Source organism: Xenopus tropicalis, chromosome 1 (assembly GCF_000004195.4).
Source record: "Xenopus tropicalis strain Nigerian chromosome 1, UCB_Xtro_10.0, whole genome shotgun sequence".
NCBI lineage: Eukaryota > Metazoa > Chordata > Amphibia > Anura > Pipidae > Xenopus > Xenopus tropicalis.
Window position 1 is genome coordinate 18,908,305 of NC_030677.2, and position 25,297 is coordinate 18,933,601.

The 25,297-nt window shown below is 42.7% G+C and overlaps 1 protein-coding gene across 1 annotated transcript in view; it reads left to right on the top strand.

Moving 5' to 3' along the window:
- Window positions 1-24,371, top strand: part of fgfrl1 (fibroblast growth factor receptor like 1) — a 123,477-nt gene extending 99,106 nt beyond the window's left edge. Inside the window, 4 exon segments of the mRNA NM_001011189.1 lie at window positions 17,363-17,443; window positions 19,931-20,215; window positions 21,794-22,147; window positions 23,971-24,371. Coding sequence (NP_001011189.1) covers window positions 17,363-17,443; window positions 19,931-20,215; window positions 21,794-22,147; window positions 23,971-24,371 — 1,121 coding nt within the window.
- The last annotated feature ends 926 nt before the right edge of the window (window positions 24,372-25,297 follow it).

Below are 25,297 nucleotides of genomic sequence, written 5' to 3' on the forward strand. Positions count from 1 at the left end.
GCCCGAAGCTTTCCTGAAAGTCCATAAAAGCCATATACATCATTTTCCAGAAATTTGCGCCAGGCCTCTCGGTTGGTTCTTTTTACCCCCCCAGAAACGAAACGTTGAAGAAGCGAGTTCTGTTTTTCTTGCTTATGAGTCCTGGCATTCCCCAGATAAAAAGGCTCAGGAACACAGATTTATAGACTACTGTGCAAGTCGCAGGCTCGGGAGGCACAGAGTACAAAGGGCCTGTTAATATGTTGGAAGAGGCTTCTCAGAAATCCACTGGCCGGGTTTCATGTTTGCAGCCAGCAGGTTGTTAGTTCCCTAGAAAATGGATTTATTGATTTTTTTTTTTGCAAAATACTAGTAAAGTCCATGCACGTAGATGTAATCGATCAGTAGGGGCCGATTCTTATGTATGGCAGCCCTTACATTGTCCTTTTGCAGAGTTGCTAAAGGGGAACTCCACCCAAACACAAAATTTTAAAAAGAAAACATCATTTCAAGCAAGTTTGCAAAATACATCAATTAAAAAATATGCAGCCTTTTTATATGATTTTAATGTAATTAAATGGTTTGGAACAGTTCCTTAAGCCCCGCCCCCTGTTCCCCTGCTGATCTGGCTGACTACTTTGTGACTCAAATAAACTGTAACAGTAGTCGCCTGTCTTCAGCCTGCCTTCAGCCTGCCTCCTCCTCCCAATCCCACAATTCCCTGCTGCACACGTGATGTCAATAAGGAAAGGAACATCACAGTGCAATGCATTGTGGGTTATGTAGTTCCTGCATGTTGTCTGTAAGCTGTGGAGAAGTTTGTTACAATTAATGTTTTAGTCCCTCCTCCCCTGCCAGGATTTCAAATGATGCAGAAAGAGTAGAACTGTTTTGCAGCTGGATATCAGCATATATAGAAATGGTATTTATTCATTAGCAATGCACTAAATCCAGGATTCGGTTCGGTATTCGGCCAGGTAGTTCTCTCGTTACCTACGGGATGGTGATATTAGTTCAGCTGCATGGAAACTACTGTGTGACTGAGTTCATTGTCAGTTGGAGGGGCCCAACCTGTAATTACGCAGGTGCTGTATTAATGGAACAATAGAAAAGTGGCTACACTGTGTGTATGTCTCCTTGTATGTAATCTGTCCATTTGTCATGTGGGCTGGTCAGTCCAATAGCGTACAGAATCTCCCATTCTATGGCTTAAAGGGGTGGTTCACCTTAAGTATGTTATAGAATTGCCAACTCCAAGCAACTTTTTAACTGTTCTTAATTTTGCATTTTTAATTATCCGCCTTCTTTACTTATTACAGCTTTCAAATGGAAAGGGGGGGGGGTCAATTCTGATGATATCACTTCCTGGTTTGGAGCAACGGCACTTCCTGTTTAATTGTATTCAGGAGGTCATGGATCGGGTTCAGGATAAGGCAGTTGCAGGTTGGGTCTCAAAAATTGGTTCCACGCAGGACTTAGGTTAAAGATAGATAGAATTAACTTCAATAACTATAAATATAACTATATAAAAATATCAGTTAATTTTAAAATACAAATTTGATGGTGCTTTTTAAAGGGACCTGCGGGGATCACTCCCATGTTGAATACCAGCAGTGATAAAAATGCTTGGCGTGCCGTAGCCGGTACTGTCCTGAGCCTGTGAAACAGCATTGTCTGGGCATGAGCAGTGTCAGCTTTCTGTCATACAAGTGACATTTAGCAGAACCTCAGTAATGCCGGGCCTGGCCCCATCAGTCTGCGCAGGATCAAGGCTGCTACATTTTGTTTATAAACTCCCCTGCCCCTCGGGTTTCTTGCCTCTTGTAAGTCATGGCCCATTTATTTGCTGTCAGTGTGTAACAGCTTGCTTCTGATTGCTTCCTTGAGTGAGAGCGCATTATGGAGTCTTGGTTGGACTCAATAGAAACCAGAGGGAGCCCTGGCTGCCTAGCATGGGTACAGGTGTGCGCCGACGGCAAAGGGGCCTTTCTGATTATACGGAGTCACTGAGCAGAAAGGGAAAGCAGTGACTGACACGAATCAGGTACTGTACGGGGGGGAATGAAGTGGCGCAGATGGGAGATTGTATTTCACGCTTCGCTGTTTGTTAATATGAGTCTGGCGTATCGGTTTCACAAGCGCCGACTGAGTAGGGCTCCAGAGCAGACGTTCCACATGGCTTCAGATTCGAAAACACTCGTGTGACACATTTGCTGTTTCCACTTATGTGATAATGAAGTAACGTGATCGTTTATGCAAAGGCGAGCGTAAGGTGGCCTCTCGTCTACCTATAGCACAAGGCGTCTCATAAGGGATTCCCACGACTCCTGCCGTGTACGTAGCGCTGAGGGGAAGCAGATGCACGCTGCTCTGGGTGGGTCTGTTATACCCACTGACAGCACCATCGCTGATATGTCATTGGATTTGGTATCCAGGTCAATGGTTAGGCATCCCTGATCTACTTGCTTGGCAAGAAGACTAAATCTAAGACTGATCTTTGGCCCCATGACTTTACCCTCTGTGCCCATACTGGTCAAATTGTCCTACCAAATAAACTCTGCATTCCCTACAGCCCAACGTACAGACATTTGAAGTCATTGTAGGTCTTCATTGCTGTAAAATACAGGTCCCTCATGGTTCCCACAGCAGCTTCAGATTGGCCATACCCCTTGAGTCACCTGAAGGCATAAGCTCTAAGCATGGAGACCATTTCAGTTTGGAGAGTCTAGAAGGCTTCTTGGCGTTTTGTGCCTTTATTTTATTGCCTTTATCCCTTTACTTTCTATAGTATATATATTTATGTAGGGTGTAGCTCTTGTAGGGAGTTTAATACAACGTTAAAACGTCAAACTGATATAGGGAAAAGAGATTCCTGCAAGTGGTTTGCCATCTGTTGAAATGTGCAACATAAGGCAATGAAACTAATTGAATTAAAATAAAATAGGGACCAGTTGGGACCAAAAAGAAAATATTAGGTTGGCTGATATATAATACTGTCTTTTTTAACCCTTAGTCTAGTTCATTTATAAAATTATAGATAAATCTGACACCAACAATGACTATAGAGCAGATGGTCTGCAAGACGTGGCACATCTGTAAGGACCACCCGCTAACTACTGGTACCAGTATCTCTATCATGTAAAGTGCTGTTATCTAAGGTTTGAGTGCCCTAGGCCATTTGTGGTAACATTTGTGTATGTGTCGCTAGGCTTACTCTTGGGAAACCCATAATGGCATTGTCCTTACTGTTTGTGAGTAAATGGAGCCTGCTAGGAGAGCTTCTTCATAGACCTCTTGGTGCCATCTTTAAGTGTGAGGGTAATGTAATAGAACATTTGCTTGAGTGTCATATCCAATCAGATGTTTTGATTTATTTTATGTAGGTGACCCTTGTTGATATGGTGACAAATGTGTTATTTTACTTTGTACATAACCTTCTATGCCTGTAGCTTGTTTTTTCTTATAGTATATAGGGTATTTGCAGGCTAAGCACTTGACCTATACCACCCCTCTAGGTATAGCAGCGAGGGCAAATAGGCTGCTTTGCTAAATAATAATTATGTATTTCTTTGCTGCTATGGGTTCAAATTTGTCGTTTCTCTCCTCTCTTTGGCCAGTAGCCAGGGCTGACATTAATTAGGGCAAATTTGTGGTCACTGGTCCAAATCTTCTGTGTACCTACCCCACGCCTTTCCATTATCTAAATGAAGAACAGATCTTCATAGACCAGGCTCCTGATCCAGCTTGACCAAGTCCAGGACCTTTTGAGGTTGAGGTTTGGGATTCGTCCAAACTTTTTGCAGGTTTCAGATGAATCCTGCTGAAAACTTAGTTCTTGGTGTTTTCCCCAGAAGATTTTAAAGCTGGTTAGGATAGAAAAGTAGCCGGGGTGGGGGGAAACATATATGTATGGGTAAGCACACAAGATCACCTCTTCTCGAGGCTGCTGTAAGCCAAAAGCTCACAACAACATGGAACTTTCTGTGGGGAGAAAAAGGAGAATACATTGAAGCGAAGGGCTTTTGGCCCAAAAATGACCTGGTAATTTGGTTATGGTTTCTATTTAGTTTCTGCGACACTGTAACAGCATGCTGTTTATGCCTTTGTCATACAGTAAATACCCAGTACAGTATATATAACTCTCCCCAGAGGCTTTCCCCCATCTTTTTAACACTTTTCCCTCAAACTTCATAGAATAACAACATGCTTTTCCGCCCAGAGCACACAGCATTTGTCATCCGCAGACTTGTATTCTTTGTCATTTACAATATTTACCCAAGATATCCTTCATGAGATCAAACAACTCTGGGTTTTGTGCTCAAACGATCCCCTTCCTTTTGTCATTGTGTTACGGAGGTATTGCAAAGAAAAGGGAGGTTTAAAGGTAAAAGCCACTTCTTCAAGAAAATCTGTCTTTTTTTTCAAAGCGGGGCCTTGTCGCAGTGCAAGTAGGAACAGCAGTTAAGGTTTACTGAGCCTTTTGAAGGTAAGAAGAATGGCAGAGGCAATGGGTTCTGTGAATGCGCTTGTGTGGCAGCTGAGACACCTCGCCCCCGCTCTTTCAACATTCTGGTCAAATATGTAATTTTCGTTCTATTCTTAGGAGATTTGATGTGTTTTTTTTAATGGAAGAATGGAATCAAAGCGCCGTCTTTGATGCAGAAAAATACCTAGATAATCAGGGATTTGGGCATAAAAGTTTCACGTTTGTTAGAAGTGCAACTGGAGCAGGTTCTTTTTCAAGGGGAAAGAAAAGTTCACTGTGTGCCGAGCAGAACCTTGTCACTTGTAGGATTTACGGGTTTGTTTGCGTTTCTCACTCTGGATTCTAGGTTACCTGTTCTCATTATTACCCTGTATAGTAATCATTTCAGATCATTTCTAGTAGTGCTTTGCTGCTAGCTTGGTGCACTTAATGAGACTTAAGGGGTATATTTATTATGCTGTGTAAAAAGTGGAGTAAAACATTACCGGTGCTCATAGCAGCCAATCAGATGCTTTGCTTTGGTTTTCTAACTGTTAAAATCCAATTGCTGTTCACCGGTAATGCTTCACTCCACTTTTTCTAAAGCGCAGTAAATATACCCCTAATGGTCATACAAGGGTCCCATACACCGTATGACAGTTGGCCAGTATGGTCACATTGGGCAGTATGGTCAGCGTTAAAGCTATTTTTTTGTAGTGGGGGGCAAGCAATACAGTACAGTTCTGCTAATGAATTTAAAGTGTCCATCAGCTTTGCAATGCAGATATTAGCTTGAACTTGCCCTTTAAGTTGGCTCCATTCGTTTTGCTGTAAATGAATCTAGTTGCATTAATTTATTGGCCAGTCGACGCTTTGTTTCCTTTCTTCCTCGCAGCCTCAGCTTGTCCACAAAACCCCCCAATTCTTCCCAAAATAGCAGTAACTTTTACGGATATTCATCGCTGGCATTTAATACAGTAGGAAAAATAAATCTTTGACTTGGAGCGGATCCCTAATCCCATCCAGCATAATACATATATTAAGCGGTAGGCGTTGTTTTGCTCGTGTCACGTTTCAGAAAGTCAAAAGCAAGTTGTTCCCTGACATATAAAGTTGCACCATCCCTACCGTGACAATTTCCATCCATTTTACTTGGCTAATTGTCCCGTCGTGCTCTGGGAAGATTTGCCATTGTGCGGCACAGCAGGTACGGGGAAGTCACGCGGAGAGCTTAGCCAAGCACTGTACGTCTGGCCTATAAAAGCCCTTGCTCTGCTTCCTACCGGGGTAAGGCTCTGCTAAGCTGATTAATGGTCATTTTTACACCTTTGTGCTTCTTACACAATTCTGCTTCGGCTGAACTGCGACTCTCTGAGAACTAGAGCACATGGGGCTCAACCATTGTTTCCCAAAAGAAAGGAGGAAAAAAAAGACAACATATAACTTGGTTAGAAAACTATAAAGAAGAATTTAGTGCTGCACAGGGGCAGTTAATCTTGTATACTGGATAACCTGTATAATAAGCAAAGGTCTCAATGACAACATTCAATTACTTATATAAAAATTATATTAAGTCCCACATTTTTTTCCTTATGCTTCTGAGTGGCACCAATAGCCCAGGTCTAGACTGGGATACAAAATAGGCATTTTAAGTACCCAGTGGCACAAACAGCCCCCCATAGGCCCAATAAATAGTGAGTGTCTGTGGCATCTTACAGCAGCACCTCTGGCATTTGCCAGAACCCACAGCCAAGCTGGGCATGATGGGCCACAATTGAGAATATACTCGGTGCCAGTACAGTAAGCATTGGCATTGCTAGTGTGTATTCAGCTTCTCTGTTCCCACATGACATATATGTGATATGAGGGTCCCTTTTTGCCAGTTCTTTAATATGGAGGTGGTCACAGAGGAAGGGTACAACTACAGTCTTCATCTGCCAGTGGTGGTCCCTCCTGCTGCTTGACGAGAGAAGCTTCCGTGGTTATTTGCATCCATCTGCAACATCCTAGAAAGGAAAAATGAAGTCTGAAACTGAAAAATGAGAAAAAAGTTGGCTTCTGTCAACCAAATTTGCCTTTCATTTTAGTGTAAGAGGGAGACCGTGCCGTAATTGGACAACGACACATGAATCTCATTAGCAGTGCCAATTGATAACTTGTAAGAAACTCAAGTACAAAGAAAATTGAAACTGCATACATACCATCTAAAAATAAAAGGTATAGTTATTACTCATATTTACTCATGTTTACTGTATCTGATATCTTGCCGTATTGATTGCACGAGGAGCGTCTAATGGGTCTTCAACATCTACAGTCTCGTATATCTGAAATTCTACCGAGCTATCGGACATATCCATTGGACAGCAGAGGTACACCTGGCTAATGGTGGAATATATGATTATGGGAGGGCCGAACTAAAGGCCCCCATACACGGGCCGATTCTAGCTGCCGATATGGGTCCCTTAGACTGATTCGGCAGCTCAACAGGCCATGTATGGGCACTACCGACAGGCCTGCCCGGGTTATCTGGCCTGAAATCGGCCAGATCTCGATCGGACAGTTTAAAAAATCTAGCCAGATCGGGGACCGTATCGGCTCGATGATGTGGTCCCCAGACCGACTTTGCCTATACCCGCCATAATAATTCGATCGTTTCGCCCCAGGGCCAAACGATCGAATTAGTCTGGATTCTCCCAATATTGCCCACCCGTAGGTGGGGATATTGGGAGAAGAGCCGCTCGCTTGGCGACATCACCAAGCGAGCGGATCTTAAGGTGTATGGGCACCTTTAGGCACTATAATGGCAGCCTACGCAGGGAGAGGTGAATAACTGGTTTGCTAAAACACATTACTTGATAAAAGTGTTGGGCAAAATATAACCATAAACTTTCCAGAAATAAATGTATTTTTCAGTGAAAAATACCTCCAAGCAGTTTCAGTTAAATTCATACCAGAAAAGAAATGTAAATGGCCCAGGCACAAAAACCATAATGGAAAGTGGGAGCACATATTCAACTGAAAGCACAGATGGGGCCTCTGGGAAATATCCTTTTATATTATGACTCCCATGTCATGTCCCACTTAGCTCCCAGCAGCGCCAGAAGAACGCATTTCAAGAGTTGCCATTCTTCCCAAACGCATTCCGCCTTGGCTCTCAGCATTAAAATAGCGAATAGGATTTTAACAGATACCATGGTGCGGCCGTTTGTCCACGATTAGACCTAAGAATGGCAAGAGCCTTTGTCTGGCTGAAAGGAGAGCTTGTAGTTCATTAAGCGGTGGAGGGATTAACTGTGTTGGAAGACTGCTTTGAAAAGCCCCTAGAGATACTCCTAAAAGATTTGATGTCTTCAAGAACTTTCTTCTTTTTTTTACTCTTTCCTGCAGATTCCTAATGGCCTCCCCTTTTGTCTGCGGCCTTGTAAGAACAGGATCCTTTTCTTATTAGGGAATTTTCTTACAACCCTTCCTCCTTTGTTCCCGTCGCTGTTAATTATGAACTTCAGTGGGGTTTACCAGTTGAGGCTGACCCCCGTAACATAGTGGAACAGAGGCGAGATAGAAAGAAGGTGAACCAATTAATTTAAGCGCCTTCTGAACTATTATTAAAAGAAAAAAAAAGAAAATAGCAGTGTTCAGTTATTTTCCCACTGGGTAATCGGCCTTGCAAATATTAGGAGTCTGTTTCCCAGTGTTGCTTTCGTTTGGGGACACAGTTTGCAGAGTAATATGAAACATCTCTTGCGAGTGATTAATAAAGGGAGAAAAAAGAAACAAAAACAACAGACCCATAGTGTGTAGTTAATATGTTTCTTGGGGTCCCAGTATTAATTCTTTTTTGGGGCTGTGGGTGCAGGCCTTACTCTTCCTTCCATCTTCTTTTCTTAGTGATCCCAGGGGCCAAAGCAAGCATGGAAAAGTCAGCTTTTTTTTACAGTTTGGCTTTTCACTCTACCGCTCTTTCCCAACGGTGAAGCAGGAAGAGGATTGCTTGGTTGCCGGTACCCTGGGCCAGCGCAGTTTTCTGGTAACATAAACACTGGCCCGGAGTATTGGATAAGTAATTACAATCACTAGGAGGGGTACCTAACATTTTGGCTCCCAGTTATTGTACCTTTTCTTCTCCTTTAAGTACAGAGAGACCCAAATAGCCCTCCACCCACCCATCTTACATCTTACAGCCGCCCCTCTGGCATTTGCCAGAATCCACAGATTGCCAGTCTGGGCCTGAGTGGGTGTAAGAATATTGCATAGTGTGTAACAGTTGTCATCTTCAGTATATACACCAGGCATGTCCAACCAGCATTCCTCTAGCTGTTTTTGACCAACTGAAGGGCCGGTGGTTGATATAATTGCTTACAACAGCCATCTTGCTCTACTGTCTCCATCTTACCTAAAGCTTTTGCTGCTCAGACTGGCATTATTTGTGAGACCAAGGGCTTTTCATGCAGGTACAGAGTGCAATGCTCCCAGTAAGGGTTGCACAGTGCCTAACTACCCCTGGTGATGTGTCGTATAAGAGGGGGCACATAAGGAGATAAGCAAGTCTCATCCATGTGTTGGGTGACCAACCCATTCTAGAAGAATTACCAGCAAGTGGTAGGCACAACACCCAGGAAGGCGATGCATTGTGGGCGGAAAATCATGAAATGACATACAAAATCTCCCATGATTCTTTTCTTTTACCATACATGGAAACAAACTGGTAACACCACTACTGCAAAAAAATATCTAAAATATTATGGGTAGGAGCAAGTGTGACCCCTGCAGAATACAGCTCCTCCCGCTGTGTGTGTAAATGAGATGCCTACGCACATAGTAGTGTGTCGCTTTATTTACAAGCTCTCTAAAACAATGTGTTTCCCTCTGAACTTTTTTTGGACTCATGGTATGGAGAGACTGCAGCCGTATCCATGTAGTTGAATAGTGGAGGGGTATTAGTTTCAAAGGGAACGATGACCGGCCAGTATGCAAAATATTTTAATTCAGCAAAGCCTCCTGTTCTCCTTGATGTTTGCTAAAGTTACGGCCAACAGCTGTAGCGGGGTATGTTCACAAGAGGCAGAGGGGAGAATCCTGTTCCCTTCTTGCCTCGTACAACCGATACAAGTTGCTCGTTAGGAGGCCTCACCCACTCACGTGTCAGAAAAAATCTTATTGGGGGAAAAAGTCATTAGAGCGATGAAAAGCTTTGATATGAGATGAGCTTCAAACAGCTGGCCTAGGTGTCCTCTACAGTAAGAAATGTCACTTGGAAATCCATTACTGTGCTGGAAAATCCCACTCTCTTTGTACATTAATCTTCACGGATTCTCTTCTAACTCGACCTAGTAAGATCTCCCGGTGACCATATGCCATGGGGCAGCCTTGTGGTTCAGGCACGGGAATGCACGATACCAGATATGGCCTCCGTTCCATGACCTTGGGACCTCCAACAAATTATTTAATCTGCCCCTTGCTTTCAAGTCTAAAAGTGTAGTAGGTTGAACCCAGGAGTATTACATGTGAACCCACCCATATTCAGGCTACACTTTTACTCTTCTTTAGACCCACTGGGAATTGTTATATCAAAATTACACATTCATGGGCGTAACAAAATCCGGTAACTTATTTTTGAACTCATTGGCTTTTGAGTCAAGAGTCAAAAATATTTAACCTGTGATGGACAGGGTCACTGTGTATGGCTAGGTGGTTATGTGCTGTATACATTATTCCATTTCATCGGTGACCTAACACAAAAAGAAGGAGCTGAGTGGGGCCCCACAGACGTTCAGAATGGTAGATGTATGTTTACACTATAGCAGTAATGCTTTGTAGTAGCGTGGCCCATTCAGGTCCTGCAGGGGAACAATTAGTTGTACAGACACATCCATTACTTACAAAAATCAGAATTCTGTTTGTTTTGCTGCAGATATTGTCCTGTTTGGTCTCTGTCATCTGTATTGAGTGTGTCCAGCTTACACCTATATGAAGCAGCTCCAATGTTTTTCCCACTTCTCCCACCCTAAAATGGGGCCTTCGGTTACAGCCCATTGGAACTGAGTGAAAAGCCCAGAGCCTGTGATTCCTGTCTGAAAATACACTTGATCAATGTAGGCAGCAATGGGACGAGATTGGGGGCATTTTCATCCTGATATCATTTGCCATTGGCCTTAGAAAGGTACCAGACCTGGACTGGCAATCTGTGAGTTGAGGCAAATGCCAGAGGGGCTGCTGTAAGATGCCATAGTCAGTCACTATTTATTGGGCTGGGGGGGCTGTTTGGGCCTCTGTATACTTGGAATGCCAGGGCCTATTTTGAATTCCAGTGCAGGCCTGAAGGGTAGCATTGTTAAAATGGTTTCCAAGTCTTTTTGTATTATGTGTAGCGTTTGCTACAATCCCATACTCTTTGTGCAGAATTCTCTTTATTTGTGTGGAGGCCAATAATAAATCTTGTGTATTTGTCTGCTGCCACCAAGCTCCGAGCATCCTCGCTACACTCAGCCGAAGGGGAACATTCTGTGGAGTTCATGACCTACCAAATATTATTCATAGTGTCTAAGTGCGGGTTATTCTTGGTATCCAAATTCTCTTTTTCACACATTTTCCTTCTGAGCTTAGGCAGACGCGATGTCTCCAGCCAAAAGGCAGCGCAAGACTATACATCACCTCACTCGATCCCTCATTAAAGTGAATTGTTGTGTCCTATCACACACCGCACTGCTCTGGCAGGCTGCTCTCGGCTCAGGAATGTTCCTTGCTCCTTATTTCTACATCCACTCATTTTTACCATTTACTCACTGCTGCTGTGTTCCCAGATAGCTGTGGTGGCTGGTTCAGTGCTACCGGCCTGCTATCAATTAAACTGTAATAGTTATTCTGTGTCCGATGGGTTTTTTTTATTAGACTCATACAGAATACCAGCAAAACAGTGTCCAATTCATTCAGTTCCAAAAATGCCCAGTATTGATTTCCCACAGAGCAGTGTGGTAACAGTTGTATTCAAGATGGCGGCTCTTGGCAGTGGGTGTAGAGTTTCATACTGATTTAATAACCTGTGCCAGGACTAGGGGTATGCACCAAAGTCACATACTAGTGCAATGGGGGGAAAGGTGTGATAAGAAGGGGAAAGATTGGCAAGAAAAGGAAGGAGGGATTCGATCTATAGGGAGATGTGGGGGAGTGACTAGGGCATTGGACCTCCAAGGCTACCTCTTGGGGCATAACACCTGAACTGGCAACTGTCTCTAGGGTCGCCACCCACCTGGTATTTGAATGGCCGGCAAATCACAAGCTGGGGCCAGTGCCAGTATTACAATATACCTGCCTCTGTAAGGCTGGCAACCCTGCCTAAAAATCCCGCCCTTCCCTGACTCTCTCCATGCCCCATCAGCCCCTTTAAAATAGAGACAGCATCTATCTGGCCATTTCCCACCCCATACAGCCATTCCCCCACCCCTCCATGACATCATCATCCACCCCCAAGTGATGTTGCTGCCCACCCCTTCAAACCTGAAGGCCGGCGAAAAAAGCTGCCATTCCTTGTAGAGTGTAAGCCTTTTTGGGCAGGGCTCTCTTCACCTCTTGTATCGGTTATTGATTGCTTTATATGTTACTCTGTATGTCCAATGTATGGAACCCACTTATTGTACAGCGCTGCGGGATATGTTGGCGCTTTATAAATAAATGTTAATAATAACCCTAATTGGCACTTATGTTACAGTGTTACCCACTGTAACCTGCAGTACTAAATACCCTCCTATTTGTGTGTAAGTTTAGATTGTAAGCTCTACAGGTCAGGGAATAGTAGTCCCCCAGCAGCTGTGGAGCCCCAGTTAAGAAACACTGCTCTTCCCGCCCAGGCTGCCTCACTCCATCTTGTGTTTGCTTGTAGCTTTCAGGGATTCCAGGGAAGTAGCTAATATCCCAATTTGTTCTTCTGGTTTTAATTTCCCTGGTATTTATATCTGCAATAAATTCAGATATTGGGCACATTTTCCAGCACACAATATATATATTTCTACTTTGTTTTGCTGGGGAAACTGGTAGCTGATAGGCTCAAACTCTCTTCAACCTGAGAGAAAGAAAAGTCCTTATTATAGAGGCTTAAGCCTGACTGGATTACATCACTTTCTCCTTCATTTCACTGAACTCCCCCTTTATTCTCCGGACGCCCCCTTCTCAGAGTTGCCGAGCGGGAGCTGCCTTAATGGTTCACGCTGATCACTTCATTCCCCGCCCTTTCCTTTGAAGTGGGCTCTGGTCTCAGGATTAAGTTCAGGGGTCATTATGTTTATTTATGCAGAGTTGGGTCTCCTGTGAAATGGGCCTTTCAGGGCAACTGACATCAAAGGCTACAAATCTGCCAGGTTGTAGAAGGGACTGGACGGCCTTAGAGCAAATTAAAGCAACTTTGGCAGATCAAGGGAAAGTATTGAGTATATATTTCGTTTAGAAACTGGTCTCGGGGCCTTCTGTTTATCAGCTCGCTCTCTCTGTGTACTGCAAGGCCGCCCTACACACGTGGCCCTCGAGTGATTTTACTGGCCCTGGCGCTATACATTATTATATATAATCTGTCCCTGAAGTATGACTTTCTGTAATACATGTGATACTATGTATGTTCATTGTGGCTATCACATCTAGGGCTGGTTACTGTGTAAGGTATCAAAGTTCCCTCTGAAGCTAGCCATACTCGCTGTGATTTAGTCTTTGCCCAGGTGCTGGACCAAATTAGGTCTGATTTTTTGGCCCCTGGGCCACACTTCTTGGACCCACATACTATGCTGTGCACAAAGCCTACAAAGATTTAAGATGGTCATACATAGTCTGAATAAAGCTGCCAACAGACAGAGCTGTATGGGGACCTCAAATGGGCCTACCTGACCAATATCTGGCTGAAAATCAGCCAGATGTCCATCAGGGTGCTTTAAAAGTACCTTTGGGATGTATAACACATTGCTTTGTTACTGCAGTCCTCATCCTGATGGCCTGTATCCTGTCAATGTGATCTGATTGTTAGGCCCGAGGGCCAAATGATTGGATCCGATCTCACTCATTTCAAGGTGAGCATATTGGAGAAAGATCCACTTGTTTGGTGACCTTGCCCAATGAGCAGATCTTTCACTGTAGGCCTGCAACCTTGTAGGGCATTTGTACTTGGCCACCAATAGCTGAGGGGCTACTTTGTGGAAAGGTCTTTGTATTCTTTAACCACAGGGGTAATAAGTAACAATAACTAACTTGTCTTTTTAGATCCCCAGCCTTTCTCCCTATGTATAACATTTGTTAGTCCAGAAATTACCAAACCGCTTCTCAGTATAATTCTATCTCAGTTTACATTATACAAAGGCACCATTATGGTTGCAGCAAGGGACCGTACAAACAACAGATGTACAATGTACTTACTATGGTAACATCGTCCGTGTCTTACCCTTTGGGAACCCAACGTTTTGTATCGCTCAGCCATATTGTGTGGAGTGAAATCCATTCCGTCATTTAGCAGTAGGTGAAAAACATCTGTTGCATATGATACCTTTACATACACGCTGACATTTGCTTTGGCCAAAATTCAGGAGCTTAACTTCCCCTTCGACATAGTGAGGTAATGAACTTGTCAGTGGGAAAGCTGGTTTAACTGTTAGATGAATTTATACACACTGCAATATATGGGTTTTTGTGTGATGAGAACACAAGCATAGGGTCTCCTGGTTGTAAAGAAGATGACGGAAATGGAAACCAGCAGAAATATCAGCTAATTTTATGTCATTGTCATCTGGGTGATAATGATCCAGTTCTCAAATTGTGGGGCAGGTAGACATCAGGTAGTCGATAAGGGTGAGATTTGAGAAGAATGGCTATTTGCTCTCCTAGGTGTGTTGAAAGTTCAGCTTGAAGGGCAGCTGGTGTAAGATTTTGGGGTGAAATTTTATCTGATACATTTTCCTAAAACGATGACTGAAACTATAGTTTTCCTCCATCTGTAACCTTGTTATGAGATAAGGGGACCTGAACAAAGATTGCACCTCCACAGGGGGCTTGAACTGAAAAAAGATGGCATATCTAGGCAACATGGCAAGCCCCTTGGTAACCTCATTCCCTGTTTTCTTGGGCGGCCAACCTAAGGCCTAAGGGTAACCCTTGAACAATTTCATAAATGGTATCATTAAGTAGTGATTGGGGTGTGTCAAAAGCTGCCCAGTTACCCTTGCACCCTTGAAGAACCCAATTCCTATTGAACAACCTTCTGTAGTTGAATAAATGATGTATTGTGTATGTGTTCTAATATGTCATGCCAGCAATGGTGGCTCCTCCACCCCACAGTCCATAAGACTAATGCTAGCATATCCTTAACAAGTGTCTCTTTAATACGACTGCACAGCTCAAGGTACGGAGCGAGGAGGCCACGTAAGGGTGGAACCACGAGTTCAGACACAGATTTGCTATTCAGATCTCAGGTTTCCACCTTTACAATTTCTGTGTCAGCCAATATGAGCTTGTGGTTAGGTAACGCGCGGGCTGCAGGGGATGAATCATGGCAGAAGAATGATTTTATCGCCCCGGAATATGCGTTGAATGAATGCTATTTTATCATTACGGCTTGCACAACACTCATTTCCTTTCTTTTTAAAGTAAAATGACCTCTTGCATTATATAAAGAGAAAGTGCTGTGAAAATAATAAAGAGATTGTAAATCACCTTTCTGGTCGTTATAACTCCCTAACGACTTGCCATATCTTTATTCCTTATGGCCAATGGATCAATTATAGCACAACTTCCTTCAGCTGGGGTGCTTAGCCTCTTTATTGCCTACATCTACAGTGAAGGTCCAAGCTATTTTAGGGTGGTGACTCTTCATCCTTAGATGGACACCTACCTGGAACTTGCACTTTATGTAATTTATTCTTGGAAATAGTAGGAGGTTTATCTTCTTCAAGGTTACAAGAAGAAACACTCATTAGTTCTACCACTGTAGGTGGTCGTTTTGAGAGACCCATGGTGGTAGAACCAGTGAGAGCTCCTCCTTGTAACCTTGAAGAAGGAACGCTCATTAATTCTGTGGGTCTCTCAAATGACCATTGTAGCCAGGAGATGGCTGGCTATGGGCAAAACACCCTGTATCCTCAGTGGAACCATCACTGCTATCATGAAGCTTTTATAGATGGAAGGACAACGTTATCACCAAGTTGTTGCCTGTTAGGAATCACTACCTTTCTATGTTATATAACGATTCCATGGTAGATAGTTGGTAGATGCATCTGTCAAAGCAACTCCAATTTATTTGCATAACTACAGTTGTGGAAAGAATGTTTTGTGTGCAGAGTATACCGTGCCCTCGTGCTTTGTGGTCTATTTATGGAATGTAAATGTAGCACAAACAAAACTCATCAGTAGGGTTTGTTTGCCTTTTAACTTTTCTGGGGAGGAGCCTCTGTCATGTCAGTAAGTGCACCAGTTTCTGAGATTTGGCTGGATATCAAGGGAAGAAGCATCTTCAAAGGATCAAATAGATTTGGAGCTATTCGCATCACATCAAAGGCTTGGCATCAAACAGGTGGCAGAAGAATGCCCTTCAGTTGGTGTGTGTGTATGTGTATCCTAGTGGGCACACAGCATTGCTGCAACACAAGAGGCAACATATTGTGTATTTCCTCTTTGCTTATAGGAGCCATATCTCTCCATTATCCCCCACTGCTACTATAGGCACCATCTCTCCCTACTATACCTGCTATCCCACAGCCCCAGTCCCTTCCCAGAGGCTATTATCCCCCCACTGCTACTATAGACACCATCTCTTCCTACTATACCTGCTATCCCACAGCCCCAGTCCCTTCCCAGAGGCTATTATCCCCCCACTGCTACTATAGGCACCATCTCTCCCTACTATACCTGCTATCCCACAGCCCCAGTCCCTTCCCATAGGCTATTATCCCACTGCTACTAAAGACACCATCTCTCCCTACTATACCTGCTATCCCACAGCCCCAGTCCCTTCCCAGAGGCTATTATCCCACTGCTACTATAGGCTCCATCTCTCCCTACTATACCTGCTATCCCACAGCCCCAGTCCCTTCCCATAGGCTATTATCCCACTGCTACTATAGGCACCATCTCTCCCTACTATACCTGCTATCCCACAGCCCCAGTCCCTTCCCAGAGGCTATTATCCCCCCACTGCTACTATAGGCACCATCTCTCCCTACTATACCTGCTATCCCACAGCCCCAGTCCCTTCCCACAGGCTTTTATACCCCACTTTTACTATATTGGAATGGATCTTGCATGGAAATCACAATTCCAGAAAGCTAGAAGAGACTCACCATGTTAATATTAAGCATGCATTACAGAAGATCAATAAATTAACTTTATTTTTGTTTTTTGTTTCAAAAATATCATACCTTGCATTCTTTCTTTGAAATTGTCCAACGTTCAGGGACTGCTGGCAGCCAGATAGCTTTTTTTAAGGCAGTTATTCTCATTACAGCTTCACATTCCCATGCTCAGCAGTGCAAAATATATGGAGGGATTATACAAGCTGACGGAGTCTTTAGAAATATTTTGAAGGCTTGGAAGTTTAATAGAGGAGCCATAATGTTCTGATGGGTTTCCCATTTGCTACTTGCTGTACGGACACAAATAGTCCTTTCTCTAAAAGCCTAAGCAAGGTTTCCAAGCTTGATCCCTAAGAACTACAATAGGTTACTTTATGTTTAACTATAACTGCAAACCATTTTAATTTAAACAGATATATATATATTACCATGTCCTGCTGGCCCAGAACGGCCACAACCTCACCCTAATTCTGGTTGTCCCCCTCCTTTGGTAGGTAATAAGGATCAAACTCGGGTACCCTTGGTTTATTTTGTTGTTAATGAACATGAAGTTTTAAATTGAAAATGTTGTTAAACGCAACTCTTTTGGCTTTGTGTTTTGCAGATGACTCCAGCTCTGGAAAAACCAACCAGCCCCCTGATGGACCCAATGCCGAAGTAGAAGAATTTTCTAGCAAGCAGTGGGGTAAGTACCTGCAATCATTGATTGCATAAAGGAGTAAATAACCCAAACACATTTCACTGTAAATGGTACAATGGTATCACCGATTTTTCTTTTTTCAACAGTTAGGGTAGTCATACAAAAGAACAGCTTGTTCTAACTGATCAGGAAGCTAAATAGATATTGCCCTGTTGATGTGTATGGGCAAATGGCACTGAGATGCAATTAAAATGGTTAAAATGGTTGTTCACCTTTACTGTAACTTTTAATATATTATTATTTTTATTATTATTTTTAATCCATAAATCAATTTACGCAGCACTTTACAGAATAGAGCATGTACTACTACTGCAATTGGTCTTCAGTATTTATTTTTTATAGTTTTTGAATTATTTCTAATGGGGGTCGCTGCACCCAGCAACCACAAACTACCTTTATGTGCATATATATATATATATAATCGAAAAGAATAGTGACAGCACTCACAGGAATTTAGCACAAAAAGTAATGGGGTAAAAAATCGAAGTTTATTGGGTCCGATGTTTCAGTTCCCGACTGAAACTTTCATCAGGGATGACCCAATAAACTTCGATTTTTTACCCCATTACTTTTTGTGCTAAATTCCTGTGAGTGCTGTCACTATTCTTTTCGATTATGTCTATGACACTGTTGGACTGGCACCCAGGTATTATCCCATACTAGTGGTGTGCTGCCTACTAGCTATGTATGTATATATATATATATATAATAGTAGGGATGCACAGAATCCAGGATCTGGCTTTTTTTGGCAGGGTTTGGATTCAGCTGAATCCACAGTCCTGGCCTAACCAATACTATTTGGCCGAATCCTTTGGGATGGATTCGGGGGTTCGGTAGAACCCGAAAAACTGGGTTCAGTGCACCCCTAATATATATAGGGTAACTCCAAAGTTCTCTGGCTCCAAAGTATTTCTAAAGGCAATAACATATGCTATAAATAAATGCCCCGTGACCCCCAAAAAAATTCAAATAAGAAAAATAGTTTCTGCTTCAATATAGGCAGGGGGGGTTAAAAGTAGTCACACCTACAGGATAAAAAAAACAATATGGCGGCCCTCATGGTAGGCAAGCAGCAAGTGAGTAGAAACTGACAGTAAAAAGGAGTTTCTATTTACTTATTAATGCTCTTTAGACACACACAAAGCTATAGTTTCAGGCAAAACAGGTCCACCTTGAGGCCACGTTTGGTGATCGTTTGCTTTTGCCATTTCACCCGTCACTTGTTTTTGTTCCGTGATTGATAAGGTGAGAAGCGCTCACTTTGCTAAAACAGCACACACGGCGTGACCTCCTGCCCGGGGAAAGCGCTTTTCATAAAAACAAACATCTGACAGTTTCTAACAAGCTTGTCAACCAGCACCAAATGCAAGAACAGAAGCCCCGAGAAATTCAGACTCTCATTGAAAGTTTATTATTGATTGGCGCACCCAGGGCCCTGTCAGATTTACCCCAGTTCTGCAGTGAAAATAAACATGGAGCTCATTCAGTTACTTCATGATACAGAGCGGCAGCCGGGGCTCCTCCGGGGTCTGTACACACTGGCAAATACATGGAATCTGAAGAATTTGCCGCTGAGCTTGCGCTTTTCTTGGAGGAATTTGGTGTTCTTTTTATTTCTATTTATTTAACTAAATCTGTAGATCCCAGGATTTATTATCGTAATGTACAAAATGTATATTTCATGCCTTTACACCAGAACAAATACACATTTCCTATTGAATCCCTTGTTACTGGGCTCTTTCAGGGGATAATGGCACCCAAGTTAATGTTTGAACCTGAAACCATTGATAAAAGTATCGTTAATTAAGGTTGAAAAACATTCCTTTTCCTATTCATTTTTAAAGGGGAACTCCAGTTTCCAAACCAATATTTATTGGTTATTCAGAATTTTAAAACTGATTTCCCTTTTCTCTGTAATAATAAAACAGTACCTGTACTTGATCCCAACTAAGATATAATTACCCCTTATTGGGGCAGAACAGTCCTATTGGGTTTATTTAATGGTTAAATGATTCCCTTTTCTCTGTAATAATAAAACAGTACCCTGTACTTGATCCCAACTAAGATATAATTACCCCTTATTGGGGGCAGAACAGTCCTATTGGGTTTAATTAATGTTTTATTGATTTCTTAGTAGACTTAAGGTATGAAGATCTAAATTATGGAAAGACCCCTTATCCGGAATACCCTTGATCCCGAGCATTCTGCACAATGTGTCCTATTCCTGTATAATGTTCTGAGAATTGAAGTAAATAACATATTTCTGAATAGTGTCCCATTGATATGAATTCAGCATGTTAAAGTAACCACCTTTCAGCTGCTGCTGAGTTCTATTTCCCACGCCTGGTTTGGGATGATGGGAACTGGGGGTTCAGTAACAGCTGTAGGGGTGAAAGTTTCATATCGCTGCGGTAAACCATTTTTAAGAGGAGAGTTTATACCATTAAATTTTACTGTTCTTTTTATTCGCAGCCCGACCCCGGTTTACACAGCCAGCGAAAATGAGGAAAAGAGTCATCGCTAGGCCAGTGGGAAGCTCCGTTCGACTGAAGTGCATCGCGAGTGGAAATCCCAGACCAGATATTACTTGGCTGAAAGACAACAAGCCGTTAACCTCTCAGGAGATTGGGGATAACAAGAAAAAGAAATGGACCTTGAACCTGAAGAGCCTAAAGCCGGAGGACAGCGGGAAGTACACATGCCAGGTGTATAACAGGGTCGGACAGATTAATGCGACGTACAAAGTCGAAGTTATCCGTAAGTACCAACGGCGGCTTGAAGCACAGATGCAGGGTTTTTTTTTTTTCTTTTCTGTGCTCTTTCCAATCCCCCCCAAAAAAAAATAAAAAGCACATGCGCCAGCCAATCTCGGGCCCAGAATGACTAAAGCTGATGGCCATCTGGTAAGCATAAAGATGCAGCTGGGGAGAGACACCGAAAACATATGTTTACACTAAAACCAGGAGCAGAGACAGGAAAATGAATCAAACCTCATCCTTGTGTCAGATTTGGCATTTCTATCAAAACCAGGAGGGGAAAAATGTCAAAAACGAGACCAATGAAACACGAGTTACGCTGTCGATTTGGGAAGGATACGCGCTTTCTCGCTTGCTTGGCTGCGCCCAGTAGGCAGTGTAACTCAATAAAGTCAACCAAAGAGAAAGGAAAGCAGGAAAAAGCCCCCGTAAAGTCCAATTATATTTGCTGACACCGAGGCCGGTGTTTTAGATTTCCTGCGCCACCTGTTTTTCAAGTTTTGCCTCCGGATAAAGATACTTTATTTTTTTTTTTGCTACAGATACTTTTAATGGGTCTTGTTTTATGGACGACACCTTTTTATTTGCACTCGCGTGTAAACATGTAGCGCTTTGTATGATCTGTATTTTCCCACTAACATGACACGCACCGCTCAGCTATCTGCTGTCATAATGAAGGATTCGCCCATCAATACATATATGTAGCGTGTTGAGTTAAACAAGGCTACTCCCAGAGCCCATTAAGTCAATGAGGGATTGACACACAGTTTTATTTCCGCATACCTGCCTGTCAGGGACATGGTTGTGTGAAGCAGGTGTTCTGCCATTTTCCATATTCAGTTGGATATTGTATTACTGAATAAATACAAACACTTATAGGTCCCTCTCAGTATAACCTACAGCTTCATTTAAAAGCTATAATGAGGATTATATTAGAACATAGAGCAGTGATCCCCAACCAGTGGCTCGGGGGCAACATGTTGCTCCCCAACCCCTTGGATGTTGCTCTCAGTGCCCCCAAACCAGGGAGTTATTTTTGAATTCCTGACTTGGAGGCATAAAGACCATGTACTGCCGAGGCTCCTGTAGTCTTCCAGTCAACATTGAGCTACCAAATAACCAATCACAGCCCTCATTGGTCACTTCCTGGGAACTTTTTTCATGTTTGCATTGCTCCCCAACTTTTTATAAATTTAATTAATGCTTACGGGTAACAAAGTTTGGGAGCCCCTGATATAGGGGAACATTTACTAAAAATCTATCATTTATCTTTTTTTTATTTTTAATTTTCAAACTCGTACTTGATCCCAACTAAGATATAATTACCCCTTATTGGGGGCAGAACAGCCCTATTGGGTTTATTTAATGGTTAAATGATTCCCTTTTCTCTGTAATAATAAAACAGTACCTGTACTTGATCCCAACTAAGATATAATTACCCCTTATTGGGGGCAGAACAGCCCTATTGGGTTTATTTCATGTTTAAATGATTATCTAGTAGACTTAAGGTATAGAGATCCAAATTACAGAAAGATGTGCCATTTTTTTTTAACCATTTATTCTTTTTGTGTTTTTCCAGAGAGAACTCGCTCCAAGCCCATACTCACAGGGAACCATCCCGTTAACACCACTGTTGACTTTGGCGGAACAACCTCTTTCCAATGTAAGGTGCGCAGTGATGTGAAGCCGGTGATCCAGTGGCTGAAAAGAGTTGAGTACGGCACAGAGAACAAGTACAATTCCACCATAGATGTTGGCGGCCAGAAGTTTATAGTGCTTCCGACAGGAGAAGTTTGGTCCAGACCTGACGGCTCATATTTGAATAAACTCATTATAACCCGCGCCAGAGAAGAAGACGCTGGGATGTATATTTGCCTTGGCGCTAACACAATGGGCTACAGCTTCAAAAGTGCATTTCTCACTGTCCTGCCAGGTAAGCGCAATTCATTATAAAATGGAACTTTTAACAATTTGAAAACCCCTACGTATATCGGGACCAATCACAGTCCTTTGTTTTTGTCATTGTAAATGTTTCTTATATTTGTTCAAATTACTAGTGGAAATAGAGGCCCATTTATCAACATTCTCATTTTCGTGGATTTAGTGCTTTTTGAAACCACGAAAAACTAATTTTTCTCTAAAACCATGAATGACATTTTTTAAAAAAGCATAAACGAAAAAAAAAACGCAGGAAAAAATGCAAAAACCATGAATTTTTTGTTTTGTTGCACAAGATCTTCTAGTTGTAAAAAGTAGGGATGAACCGAATCCTGGATATGGTTTAGGATTCGGTTTCGGCCGAATCCACAACAGGGTGGGTTCGGGGGTTCGGTGCATCCCTAGTAAATTTTAGATTTATCACAGTTTTGACACATAAAAAAAAGCGACAAATTGCTCTTTTTTTCCCACCAAAAAAATTGTATTTTTGTGCAATAAAGAAACGAATCATAACAAAAAACCCACAACACTTAGGGGCTGATTTACTAATCCACGAATCCGAATCCGAATGGGAAAAATTCGGATTGGAAAACGAACATTTTGCGACTTTTTCATATTTTTTGCGACTTTTTCGGAGCCGTTACAAATTTTGTGAATTGGCGCAACTTTTTCATAGCCATTATGACTTTCGTGAATTGTCGCAACTTTTTCATAGCCATTATGACTTTCGTAAATTGTCGCGACTTTTTCATAGCCATTATGACTTTCGTAAATTGTCGCGACTTTTTCATAGCCATTATGACTTTCACGAATTGTCGCGACTTTTTCGTATTGAGCACTCTAAAAAGTCGCAAAATACTGATCATTACGAAAAAAACGCATTCGGACGCTTTTCGGACATTCGTGGACTAGTAAATGTGCCCCTTAGTAAATGGGCCCTTTTGCATGGGCGCATACAAGTATGTGAGTGTTAGTGCCTGCATTAAAAACTATGGCAACACAGAGAGAGGTGCGGATCGGCTTGAAAAACGTCCACTTTCACGTTTTTTAGACCAACATCCAATCTGCTCCGTTCTGTGTGTCCGCACTCGGGCGTTGCCGTAGTTATTAATGCAGGCACGTGGATCCGCTTCCCTCAGCCTGGCGGATAAACAGATATACGCACCCTGTGCCCTCGCCCTTATGCGGATTGGCACTCTGCCGCTGAGGGGTGTTGCCATTTTGAAGCAGCTGGAGGGTCCCTAGACAGTTACGTTCGATGGGGAAACCACCGTGAATTACCAACTGAGCAATAATCCGCATTGTCCGATTTTGGACTAGAAACGACTGCTATTAAATTAGAAACAGTCGCCGAGCATCACGTTGTCTGGCAGGGCCGAACTCCAACCGGAGAACTGTTTGCAACTGCACCGCATAGCTGAAATTTCTGACTTGTTGACATAAGAGGAAGGTATTAGTGACAATTAACCACATTTCATCTCCAGTTTGCTCAAGGAAGCCAGGCTCACTGCTGAGCGATCGTATTTTGAAACCATATGTGGTCGAGGTTGAGTTTATTCTGCTCGACGCACAAAGGCGAAGTAAAACAGAACATAGATGATAACCAGTGAACAAAAGCAAACTGTTTGTTTGTCCTTTAAGACCTTAATAAGATACCACCAGCAAAGCATTATTTGTTGGCGTCCAACCCTGCTGCTTGGCAGGCGCTTTGTTATCAGTGCAGTGTGCTCTTTTGTGCTTGACATCTGTTTCTCATCGTTCCCTTCCAGTTTTATTCATTTGTATCTTTTTTTTCTTTGCCTACTCCAACATCTACAGACCCCAAGCCCCCCATTGCACCTGTGGCCTCGACGAACAGCAGCCTCCCGTGGCCGGTGATTATCGGAATACCGGCCGGAGCCGTTTTTATATTCGGGACAATTCTTCTTTGGCTTTGTCAGACGAAGAAGAAACCGTGTTCTCCTCCGGCTGCAGCCGCCATCCATAGACAACCAGCGAGGGTAGCCATACCACAGATGCCCGACAAAGAGGGCATCGCCTCTATAAACTATGATGAGTACCTTGCTCAGCAGCAGCATCTACTAGCCCAAGGACCTGTCTTAGCACCGGCCATGGCATCCAAAATGTACCCAAAGATTTATACAGATATCCACACCCACACACATTCTCACGTGGAGGCCAAAGTCCATCAGCACCAACACATTCATTACCAGTGCTAAACGCTAGCCAAACCCAAGTGACTTATATTCTCAGCGGTACCTCAGAAAGACTGCTCGGTTCAGCTTACACTGCCAGTAAACACGGATGGAAGAATGTCACGACTAATTTTGAGAGAGAAGGAATAATGAAGGAAATTACGGCCCCAGATGGGGACATTGTTTTATTTGATGTTTTATTTGTGGGAGTTTGGTGTGAAGAAACAAGGTGTACTATGAAAAACAACAGAGGAATTCTTTGGTTGCTATTCCACTTCAGGGCCAGTTATACCTAATATTGTATCATGCTATCGGTGCTTTTAGCTTTTGACCCTATTTTGTTGCCATCTCCCCTAACGGATTAGAAAGTATGTGCTTCCAGCACCAAAGGAGATATGGGGAAAAGGTGGAACGGGTTTCAAGGCGAAAGTTACAGATATGCATTAGATATAAGCTATTGTGGTCGGCTGAAGTATGGAAATGTCTTCACTATCGTCGTTCTCCTTGTTTTTGGGGATCCTTAAGCCCCTCAAAAGTGCCTGCTTCCAGTTACGCGCCGTGGCAAAGGTGCAACGTGCAAAAACTGTCAACCATATTTATAGTAATAGCCATGTTGCCAACTTTGATTGCGCTATCCAGTTTATCATGAAAAAAAACAGCCAAAACTGCTTGCCCGTTCCAATTGGCTGTATGACTAGTCCTAATAATAATAATATGGTAACAGTCGCCAGTCCATACGGGCAATAGCTTCGCGGCGGCTCTGGAAGATGCCTTCTTAATCGTGATTGTGACGATACGGACTTAATAAAAAGCGATTCATGAGTATAGAAACCATGTAATTCTATATAGATTTTAAACTAAAGCCATGTATATTTAATTTATTTTGTTAAACAGAAAAAAATAATGTCTATGTAAAATATTATTTTCATCAACTGGTAATTTGTATAGAT